Consider the following 12,301-nt stretch of genomic DNA (forward strand, 5'->3'; position numbering starts at 1 on the left):
TCCAGGTCTACAGAGATTAACAGCTTGCACATTAATTCAAAGCACCAACAGCCCACCTAACATAATACAGCTTTAAATGAATTTAAGAAAAAAACATGTTTGGAAAACTTTAACATACTTTAAATGAGGGAAATGTGCATCTATTTTTGACATAGTATATAAAAACTTAAATGCACTTTACCTATTTTGGAGACTCAAATACACTCTAGGGAGGAACTTTTCTCATCTCTAGGCATTACTTCTCTTGAAAATGAAACACCTGCTAGGCTAAAAGCACAGTCTGTGTAAAACTAATTGTAAAGGAGGAGGGGGAAATGAAATAATGAGTGGAAGGACTACTTTCAGCCTTAGAAACAATATTAAGGTGATTCTTTAACTGTAATTTATCTTCCTGTTCGATGTCTTCTATGCTAAATGAATGCCTTCAGCATACTGGGTTTTTAGAATATTAGGTGCTAAGCATACCATACCCATGAACTAATGCAAATAAATTATTGATGTTGCCATCTATGGAATCTACCACTCAACAGTAATGCTCTGGAAGCTCATTACCAAATTATGTGAGGGGTACCAAGACATTTTATAGAGTTTTTAAAAACCAAGAACAGATAAAACAGCAAACAGTAAAAAAAAAAAAAAAATCAGTTACCATTAAAAAGAATAAAAATGGGACTATTATATGAAATTTAATGTAAAATATTTCAACATACCTGTATAATTATCCCATGTACAGATACTAGAGATAACTAAAATTTTTGTAATTTGTCTCCAGAATTATTTGGAAGAGACCATAAAAATTGTCTTGACCACTCTAACACTATCATATAATATATTCAATTGTGTAATTATGTCCTTATAGTCAAGATCTTGAATTCTTTTTTGTAATTAATATTTTATGTGCATGACATATTGGAATATCATTTACAATTAAGAAGAGTCATGTATAATTGTCTTTTGAGAACAGAAGTACAAATGATGATACTTAAAAAATAGCAATTTTATGGAAATTTATTGAGAATTTTTTGTGCCACTAATTTGCATTAAATGCCACCTTGACTTTTGTGTGTAATATGAAAAAAAGCCCAAGGTTGGAGTCCAAGTAAGCTCTTCTAACTCTGTATTTTGGCCCAATTACTTGGACTTTCATGACAACATGCTGTTCTTCAGTTTGAAACTATAGAGAATGTTCAGGTAAATAAGTTCAATTGTACTTGGTATTTGCAGAGGGAGAAAAGGATCCATTATTCAAGACAGGCTTATAGATATATACTAATAATCTACTAGGCTGCTAAAATGTCGCTTCAACTCATCTCTCCTATCTTCTACCCAATAGCTATTAGCTCTTCTCACCCCTCCCTTATCCCCTACCCCTCACAATTGAGCACTCTACAGCTATGTTGCTTGACTGGCATAAATCATTACTAGCCTGAAATAGGTATGTGAGTGTCCATCTGCAAGGCTACATTCAGTATCACCCTTGTTTTTCTCCTTATCCTTCATATATTCTTATACTTTATGTGTACTGACGAGATTGAATACAAGAAACTAGATACCCTACCTTTTAAATTATATTGCCCCCCCCCCAAGCTATTAAAGGGAAATAAAAGGCTCTGCCTTTTTTTTTTTTTTTTTTTTTTTGCTTTTGTTTCTTCTAAATTAAAGTTTACTGGATGTTAGAAGTACCTTTTATTTTAAATACTTTATGAAGATAGTATCTATGTGATGACAGAACAGCTGGTCCAGTTGGTAATTCAGTGAAGAGAAAAAAAAATCTGTTAAAATCCATTGTTTGACCAAACTGACAATTTCATTGAATTGGCTGGTCAATTTAGTAAAAAGGGTCAATCTGTTACACTAAGGCAGGTATAACTTAAGTCTCATAAAAGTGTATTATTAAAGATGAGTTTCAATTAGAACCAAAAATGTTCTATTTGTTATAAAAAAAAATTGGAAATGAATACCAATGGAATGATAATGCCTGTTAAAATGTGATTTCATAGTCCAATTATTATCATTAAAGACAACTCTACCAGAGCAATAAAAAAATATAAACATTGTGCTAATCTCTGTGAAGAACAAAGTTATGTCTCTCACTACTGGAAAAAAAAATGAAAAAATGACACTTAACAAAGTGCCTAGCACATAGTAAGCCCTTAAATACTGGCTGCCTTAGTAACTAGCTAGCTTTTATCCAAAATCTCTCAACCCTCACCTCTGGGGGGGGGAAAGGGAATGATTCTATTCATGAATTAATGTTGAATAAATCCCAGTGTTTCTTTTTCATCTGGATATTCTCAATATATTTCTAATTAAAGAATTATTTTCTAGAAGTGGAAATTTTTAGGCAATTTTAGAACTTCATGAAAATATATGCAGTGTTTTATTAGACAGATTTCTTTTGATTTCATAGTCAGTTATATTGATGTGTACATTAAATAAGATTTTTGTATAGGTGTTTATGTTATATATTATTTTATATGTATGGATGTATACTTCAAATGAACATATAATATATACATATAATATGGATGAAATAATGATAATATGCATATAACATGATGGGGGAAAATTGTTCAATATAGTACAATAGTTTGTTTCTTCTATAATATATACATATAATATATAACATAGCTATAATATAACATAGCAAGGCATACACATAATAGACATGTATACATAGCTATTTTATTTTAAAGTTTGCAGGATAAAATGCTTTGTTAAATCATTATAAAGTTTTGTTTTAGATCTGACAGTATATTGTATTGACTTTATTTTTATGCAACATTTTTCTTATAAGAAACTGAAAATAAATGCTAAAAATCAATGTCTAAAAACCAGCTAATTTCTCATTTCTCACTAAAAGAAGGCAAAGATCAACATTTTTAAATTGAAAAGGGTACTTTCCATTAATTCAAAAATAACTTCTGGGTATCATCAGTAAAATAGGTGATAACTTTATTAAAAGTCTTAATTTTTGCTTACAGTCTTTGCATCTCTGTGTACTCATAACAAGTGGCGCGAACAAATACTGTCCAGCAATAATTTCTTTTATGCTATTATATAAATAGAAATTTGTATGTATGTATAGTAAAGTATCATTAATGCTCCATGATTGTATGTATATATAGATATATATGTATAGTATAGTAAATATATATGTATATATATGTATATGTATAGTAAAGTATCATTAATGCTCCATGTTTCATCAGGCTAAAAGTTCTTTTCTTTTATTTCTAAGTCAATCAGAAAAAAATCCACTTCAGATAGAAATCTCATTCCTAACAATTCTTGGGTAATACCCTGGATAGTTATTTCACTTTCATTTACCGTCTCTTTAATTAGCATTTATTTTATTTCTCCTTTTTGCACTAACCCAGTCCATCAACCAGTGGTATGAAACTTAACAATTGAACACTATGTCAAAGCTACTACATTTTTAACAAGCAGCATTTTTACATCTGGAAAGATATATTTTTGCCTTTACTTTAGAACTTTAGAAAAGAAACTGGAAAATGTTAACATCCCAATGCTGAATTGTTAGTCCTAAACAAGTGCATTTTAACTCCAGCCTTCAAGTATAACATACTTCCAGTTTGATGGACTCCTGATCAGCCCTGCAATTTCCCTTCCTCATTCTTGGCCGGGCTATAATATAGAGTAGTGGATGAAGTCTACCAGGCCAAAGTATAAACTATTCATTTATCTACTAAAGAAAGTCATAAGTAATGAAAACGAAGATTTGTTATTGCTCAACTCACTCTCTTCCTCATTACAATTCCTAAAGAACTTTTTGCTGGGCACATTATCTCATAGACATAATGATCAAATGTTATTGTTTGCTTTATTATCTCAGTTGGATGGTTGGCTACTCTAGAATGAAATAGGTTGAAGGCAATACTCTCAGCCTAGAAGTGTGAATGAGGTTCCCATTCAAATGATCACGATTGTTTGGGGGTGGGGCGGGGTGATTAGTAAGCCAACTGAGCTTACACTGCATAGTAAGCGTCTGGATACAGCACATTTACATCTAACAAGAGACCCCAGAAAACGTGTGTGTGTTTCTTAAACCTTATGTTCGGAACAAAAGGCTATCTCAGCAACAGACAATCAGCACTGCAACTGCTCGCTGGGATGCGAGCAACACACAGAACTGCACATTTTATTCCCCCCACCCCTCCACTCCCGCCCCGCTCCCGGCACCACAAAGCCTCAACCCTCTTCCCACTCCAGGGTCCCCAGATTGCTTCATAGTGGGGGGAGGGGTCGGGAAAGCAGTCTGTGCAGGCGGCTTACCCGCCTGGATTGGGGGCCCTGGGCGCTTGCTTTCCTCAGCCAAAGCCGCCTGGGGGAGATAGGGAGAAGAGACTCGGAGGACCGCACACCTAGTCACTTGTTTTATTTATTCATTTTGGGGAATGGGGGTGGGGTGGGGGAGCAGAAGGGGGCCTGAGTAGACTAATTCTTTATCCCCCCCTGAAGTTATTTCTTCTGTGGAGCCTGAGTCATTTGTTTTCGGATTGGTGTAGGAAGCTTGGGACAAGGCGTGGGTGGGAACCCAGGTCCCCCGGACCTGGCGAGTTCTTCTTAGGTGTTTGGGGGATGATGAGCTGTGGCGGAGGTGGAGAGCAAGGGAGGCGAAAGAAGAGGAAGGTGGAAAGGGAGGGTGTGTGTGTGTGTGTGTGTGTGTGTGTGTGTGTGTGTGTGTGTGTTAGGGAGTAGGGGGCAAGCTGGTCACAGCTGTTGGTAGAGGGATAAGGAGAAGGCACAGTCCTTGTATCCCTGCTGCAGGGAGGGTGGGGGTGTGGGATCAGAAGGAGTCACTGCTGCTGCCCCGGGAGTTGGAGGCATCGGTGTGGCCCAGGAGGGGAAAGCTGGGGGACTTTTGACCATCTAGGTTGGGACGGCGGTATTGGTAGGAAAGAGGATGATCCCTTTCCCCGAGGTATTTCCCCTCATTCTCTGGGATGCTTGGGGAGTGAAAGGAGGGAAGATAGAGAAGCAGAAAAAACGATTCGATTCCCCGCCCGCTTAATCATGACCTCCTGGCCACCTCCAGGCTGCGTTTGCACGTTCCTGTGCTGCCGCAGCAGCCCCAGCCATGTAACATGACCCGTGCAGCCAGGGCCCTGTGCAGCGCAGCCATTGAGCTCTCCCTGCACATGAATCTCTTGCGTCTCTCCCTCTCTCTCCCTCCCTCCTCTCTTTCTCCCCCTCTCTCCGTTGGCTCTCCTCTGTCTCCCTCTCTCTCTCCACTGCCTCTGTCTCTTCTGTCGGTCTCTCTCTTTCTCAGTACTGCTCCGCTGGCTCTCCTCTCTCCCTCTCCTCAGCCTCTCTCGATCTCTTTCTCCCTCTCTCCCTCTCTCTCCCTCTCTCTCCCTCTCTCTCTCTCTCCTTTGAAAACTGATCTTTGGCTCTTAGTGTGAAAGTGATTTGAATTTGGCTCGGCGGCGCTCTGCGCCTGCGCCCAGCCTCTGGCATGCTGGCTCCTTCCAAGCAGCTGTTTTGGGTTTGAAATTCCAACATGGCAGAGGCTGCAGTCAGTCTTCCCTTCAAAAACTTGGAATGATTTCAAATCATAGGCACCTTCACTTAACCCGAGCTCCCATTCATCAGCAAACACATCGGATCGATGCTACTCTAACCTATCGGGTTCTTGCACCACACATTCAGGTAAGAGAATCTTTGTAGTTTTCTACTATCTTTTTTTTTTTTAATTAATCTAAATATGTCCAAGACCTGCAATAAAAAGAGACCGGTGACTTATACAGTAAATATTTATTTAACTTGCAATCATTTATATTAAATACGCCAACCTACTGTCTAATTGTAAGTAGAAAGTAGCACTAAAACATTGTAATGCATATTTTTGCTGCTTAATCATGCTAACAATAGTATGAGATTAAGAGTTCGAGATTGCAAGATTCCCGGTTTCCTCTTAATTGGATTTACTTATTCTCTCCTTTACTTAAAAAAATAAGAAAGTGGACTACAGGGTGGGGCTAGACTTTCTTCGAGAACTAACTTCTAAGTAAATAAGAAGTGTAAATAAGAATCTTGAAGGAAAAAAAAAGTTGAGGTTAAATTACAATCCCTTAGCTGGGGGGACGGGAAAATGTCAGAGGATCTGTTGCAGTAAAATGTAAGCACATCATCTTGGAGGGGGTACAGCGTGGTGGGCGTATTGTTGGCTGGGAACGGGAGAGAAAGATGTATAATTTAATGGTATATACAATCCACTGATCCTATTACTATCCTCCCTGGAGCTCTTGTTAGTTTCAATGGGAGTGAGTGAAATTGACATGGACTTGCATTCCTGGTCATGTGCTTTTTTTCCTTTCTTTCTTCTCTTGTGATCTGAGATCCCCTTTTTGTTGATGTTGCTTTCCCACTTAATTATATGCATGTAGGTTAAATGAATACCTGACGAAAGGGCCCACGTTTCAAGGCAGTGACATTTGATAGCTGAGAGGAAAAGTGGCTTTAATGAAAAGCAACCTTTGGAATTCCTGCTTGTGAGAAATCCAATTCAGCTTTTTGTGCTGCCAGCAAGAAATGATCAGTAGCACCAGTGTTTATGGTATGTCAGTTTTGGGATCTACTTCCTTTGCATCTAAATAGGAAAGACAAATGAAATAGCATGATAAAACCAGTGAGCATTTTGCATGTTAAACATATGCTAACAATAAATAATTTATATTTTTCTATCTTAATTTGTTACAATTTTTTTTTTTTTGTTTTTTGTTTTTTAATTTTGCTTTCATTTGTCTATTTCAGCTTTGGGTTACTTATGTCCACTTGTATTGATTTTAGCCGTAATCTCAAAGTTGCATGTTACTAGTAATGCACTATAAACACTACTAAACTCAAATGGTATGTAAATGAACCAAACTCAGAGACTTGGGGGAGGGGAGATAGGGAAAGAAGGTTACTAATGAACAAATATGTGTGTGTGTGCGCGTGTGTGTTCACCCAAAGGACTTAAATATAATTTATTTTCTTTTTGAAACTTCATGTTATTGACTTTGTAGATGATTTTATTCTATGGGATAATAGGTTCTGAATGTGCGTTCAGTAGTGAGTGTGTTGAAGCGGTATGGTTTGCACGTAAACAAAAATATATTTTGATAATTTAATATATTTTACGAGTAATGTTGAAGAGAATGCAATTTTTTCTTGTCCTATACTTGGCTTCCTGTCAATGCTTTTTACTTTGAACATGTGACAGGATTAAATAGGCACAAAATTGACTTCATTTAAAATTTTTCTCTCTTTTGCTACCAAAAAAAAGTCTGATAAAATGGAGCGAGGGCGATTTAATACCACTCTTTGCAGAGCAGAATGTAGACTTTCAGATCTCCAATTACGACTAAGAGTGGACAACAACAACAAAAGATATTAAAGTATTTTGCATAACCAAACGATATGCTCACTTTCCACCGCTACTGTGGCCACCACTTTTCCCATGTCCTCACAACCTCTATCTCCTTTCCAGTCCCACATTCCCACCTTAAAAAAGAAAAAGAAATAAGGATGAGGTAAAGCTTCTAGGGGTCTGGAGTGCGGTCCTGGTCACTGCTCTCACCACGCAAATGTGAATGCAAGGAAAGGGATTCAAAGAGCAGCGGCGCAAGGCGTGCTCTTAGAGTTTGACTCTGTAGGTGACCATATAGTTAAATAGACGCGCAAATCTCCAATACAATAGGAACGATTTGATTGAATTTTGCATTTGGAACTTGTTGACTTTGAAGCGATCAATAAAACGACTGTTTATTTTAGATGCACATAATTTGCCCTGAGAAATGTTTTAAGGAGAGGAGAGCACAGCTTTTTCTCCCGGAGCTGTTGGAGCGAATGAGATTGCCAGATGGGAGATTTCCCTCTGTGATGTTAAAGCTGTAATATATATTCAGAGCAGATTGGGCTGCTGCTTGTGATGAGGAGGATATTACATTTATAAATTTTAAATCGGAGATTGGACAATGTGCTGAGAGCTGAAATTGGATGGTTTGGCTGTTCACCGTATTGATAGTTAAATGTGATTTCCGGATAGTAGTAATAATAATCATTACAATAATATATAAAAAACATGTTGGGGTTAGGCAATAATATAATCCATGTCACTTAGCTGCAGATTCAAATGTGCATTTCCCCCGAATTTCTGCTTACTGCTAAAGCGCAGGCAAGTTTATATCTGCATGTGTTTCAATGACCACCATACAAATTATCATCACTTAGGATTTATATAATCAACTGCTAGCATTCAGAAAAAACTTTATAATATATAGACACAGCAACACTTCTATTGCTTTTCTTTCATTTTTAATTGAATTTTATTTTGTAGCTTATATTTGGTTTGGATACATGGCCTAAATCAAACAGAGCCACAAACCTAAAAGACTGGAAAGTGGGAAAGTCCTTATTCTCTAGCAGCTCTGCTGTTGCAAATTAAAAGTGTGTTGTGGTCAGGAAATGAAAGCTACAATGTCTCTTTTGAACAAGTCGTTTATCAAGAGAAACATCTATCAGGCAGCGACTTGTCACATTGATCCTCTAAAAGTTAGGTCTGAGGTGGAAACTGCTTTGATGTTTTTTGATCCTAAATTTATAAAAACTGAAAAAGCAAGGAAGGATTGGGCCAGTAGAGATCTTTAAAAAGAAAGGAAGAAAACTATTTTTAAGAACTTGTAAGAACTATTTATTAGTACTGTAGTCTTTGAATAAAATATTTAAAATGTAGCAGTTAAGAGTGCAGAAGTGATCCCACTGTGTAAGAACTGAAGATTACTTCTAATAGATCTTGTAGATTCTAATGTCATTAAGTAAAGGTTTCCTGTTTGTTCTATGAAACTCCTTTCATATGATTCTTAAATTGTCTTGAGATATTTTAGAATAATATGAAGGCATCCAAAATGCTTTTGATAATTCCAGTTTGCATCTCTCCCCCATTTCTTCTACTTTTTTAAAAGACCTATATGTTAATTACTCTCAGTTATATTAATGACAAGTGTGATATATATTTGGGAGGAGAATATATTCTCCTCTATGTAGCTCACATTTGAGTGTCCTTACATCCATCTTTATTTGTTTAATAGAGTGAAGGTTTTGCCACATATAAGCCATAAGGATTGTTCTTTGTCACTTTAAGTTGAGTACACTTGTCAGAGTAATCATGGTTTGTACTTTTTAAGTATTGAATAGTTCTCATGTACTGTTTCAACTTTTGTTTTTCAAATTGTGCCTAAGAAACTCGTTATAAAAACATTTTGTTGAAGTGTTTAAAGGTTCCTGCTCTGATTTTTAGTTAAGATATGAGTGAAACCTTGGTAGAATTAGCTTTTGGACATTTTCTCCTTGAAATAAATGACACTGGGCTTTACACTGCTGATAGCTACTTGTTATTGCATGTAGATCTCTCTGCAACCAAGCAAAAAAGAGTGTGATAAGAGTTTTGGTGGGGGAACTATTTGCTAATTAATCATGTCTAAAATGAAAGAACCATAGCATAGTAATAAAGCCTTATTGCTATTTTTTTTTTCTGAAAGAATAAAGCTTCTATATATAAGTGGTATTTGTATGAGTTAACTTTTCAATCTTCCCTTCTCATGGGATATAGGGGTTCATTTGGATTATTATTGTATCTTTTTTGAAAATAGAGTATGCTTTTAATCTTCTATTACTATCCCAAGATCCTTAATCTCATACATGATACCTCTATGTATGTATGTACAATTTTTACCTTTAGTAATGTTTAAGTCTAATATACAGGACTCAAATTTTAAGTATGTTCAGAAACTTTCCCTTCATATAGTAATTTCCCTTTTTACACAAATAGAAAATTAGATTTTTATTCATGTTTTAAAATAAACAGGCATTTAAGGAATATTTTTATAAGTAGACACTCATTTTATGCCCTTTGTAGAGACCATCAAAAGCTTATTTTTAACTTATATAACTGCTTAATGAACTGGAAAAAAAAAAGGGAAATGAAGAAAGTGAATATAAATAACATTTCCAAAAATTATAGTCCTTCTGCATTGTTTAAAGCAATATTTATGAAGTAGTTAAACATTTTTGCAAAGTGAAAAGACAAATGAATAAAATTATCGTGACTGAATTCTTTGACTTTGGAATTTCAGCTGGCAATTCTTATAATTTCTCAGTCTAATATTGCCTGAGTATAGGGGAGCGTATCTAAACTTGGCTAACATGCTCTATATTTCTGAATTATTATAAACAGTGCTGAGTTAGGGCTTCTCTGCATATATCTCTGAATGTTCAGATTCATGGAATGTGAGTCTATTCTATGAAGTTAGTCACTTTTTAATGATATAAAATCAAGAAGATTGCCTTGTGTATTTGAACAATTGCATGTCATGTTGTTTGGAGATGCTGGTTTGTACTTGCATCCTTGTCTCTAATAGAAAATTTAGGCGCTTTGCCTCTGATCAATATATTTCTTAAGAGAAGAAACTTCACATAATACTTTCATAAAGTGCCAGGTTTATTGATATAGAGTTGATAAATTTAATTACCAGGATTTTACATTGATTTATTGATTTTGTGATTGGTAGAAATTGTTCTGTAGACATTAATGTGAAGTATTGAAGCATGCTGCTAATCGATAAGACTTGATTAATCAGCACATCTCTGATTTTGTTTTGTTGCCTCCCCCCCCCCCAACTGATTTGCTGTTAGTTCAGCTTCAACAAATGATGCACAAAAATAGTGTAGTTATTTTGGGGGATAAATCAGCTTTCTTCCAGTGGCTCTTTTTCCTATTGCTTTTTGAAGGGAACCTAAGAGCATTTATAAATCTGCACGAAAATTATATTAAAATTAATTTGACCTGTCAGACGTATTTGACACTTAAATTCCCAAGTCTTTTAGCTCCCCCTCATCAAAAAACAAATAAATAATTCTACAATATTTCAGCAAAGATAGTTTAGCAACAGAAAGTGTAATTGGTTTTTAAAGGGTTGATTAAATGTTCTCTATGTAAAACAAGTCTGCATAGTTTGATTTTTTTAAGACATATTTGTTATTTCTGTCTAAAGAGGTGTGTCAATGGCTATTTGAAATAGAAGTTTTAAGTATTAAGTTTCACCTGCTTTAAAAGAATTCCTGTTACTGGCATTTTTAAGTGTTCCAATTTTCCTAGTTGGAAAGTATAATTTGGATTGAGAGATAATTTTGGTAAATTAAATGTGGCCCATTCATAGGGGCTGAATAAACTGTACAAGTAAATAAGTTTCAGGAAAATTGAAAGAAAGATGTGTATGCTTTATCTTTGGAGCAATATTACATTTGAATGAATGAATGTTTTTCTTCGATACAAATGCATTCTTTATTATACCTGTTGACATTTGTGGGACTAAGGATAAATAAAATAGAAAAGACAGTGGATAAGGAATGTAACAACCATTGCAAAAATAGAATGTTAATGTCTTTCTTCATGTTTATGATGTTAACACAATTTTATTTAATGCAAACCATCATTTTGCCTTATTATTGATATTTGATAATGTTTCTTAACATTATACAATGATAAGGCTACAATAGCATTATGCACAGCAACATTAAACTCTAATGAGATTTTAATTCAAGTGGATTTACTTTCTAGATCTGACATAGTTGGTAGTATCATTAGAAAAAGGATTAGCTATGCTTATACTTGAAGTAACTTTCACATGATAGTTCTCTAATGTATGTAAGTAAGCTTTCCTTAAAATGACATAACAGAATAAGGGAGTACATTTTATATAGATAAAGTATTAGCTGAAAATTTTTTATTTTACTCCTTGCTACTATGCCATAGGAATAAAGTAATGTACTTTGTTGGAGTGACTTTAAAAATTAATCCCTTCTCTCCTTTTTTTTTTTTTTTTAAACCAGGACCAAATGCTTCTGGTGGATACATTATATACATGTTTATTCAAATGACTGGGGTTCTATTGGAATCACCACTAATGATTAATGTTTCTTTTAAAAATTCACAGCTCTAGTAGAATTCACAATGGTATACTATATACATACATATATATATGTATATATATATATATATATATAATTTCAATAATACAGTATCTAAAATGTCCTAATTGTCTTAACATGGCAATGATGGCTTATATACCTACTCTTCACAGAATTTCTGCCTCTTCTAGAATATTTGTGATATTCTAGTTAGGGGCATATTTTTAGAAAAAGAAGATAACATCTTTTTATTAAAAAAAAAATCTCTGGTTCAGAGAATTCTCACAAACTCCTTGCATGATAGTTTTTTGGTTTTGTTTTTTAGTGA

General features: G+C 35.1%; 1 protein-coding gene across 4 annotated transcripts in view; it reads left to right on the plus strand.

Moving 5' to 3' along the window:
* Positions 1-4,779: 4,779 nt before the first annotated feature.
* The window catches only part of FIGN (fidgetin, microtubule severing factor), a 181,057-nt gene continuing 173,535 nt past the window's right edge, over positions 4,780-12,301 (plus strand). The window contains exons 1-2 of one of the 4 annotated variants that reach the window (XR_012488282.1): positions 4,780-5,673; positions 6,411-6,580. Coding sequence is in view for 2 of the 4 variants with exons in the window: in XM_074303258.1 (XP_074159359.1) it covers positions 6,556-6,580 (25 nt within the window). In the remaining 2 variants the exon portion in view is untranslated. The remainder of the gene's footprint in view (positions 5,674-6,410; positions 6,581-12,301) is intronic. The other 3 variants (XM_074303258.1, XM_074303259.1, XM_074303261.1) reach the window with 3 other exon arrangements.

The sequence above is a fragment of the Sminthopsis crassicaudata genome, chromosome 3 (genome assembly GCF_048593235.1).
Source record: "Sminthopsis crassicaudata isolate SCR6 chromosome 3, ASM4859323v1, whole genome shotgun sequence".
Classification (NCBI taxonomy): domain Eukaryota; kingdom Metazoa; phylum Chordata; class Mammalia; order Dasyuromorphia; family Dasyuridae; genus Sminthopsis; species Sminthopsis crassicaudata.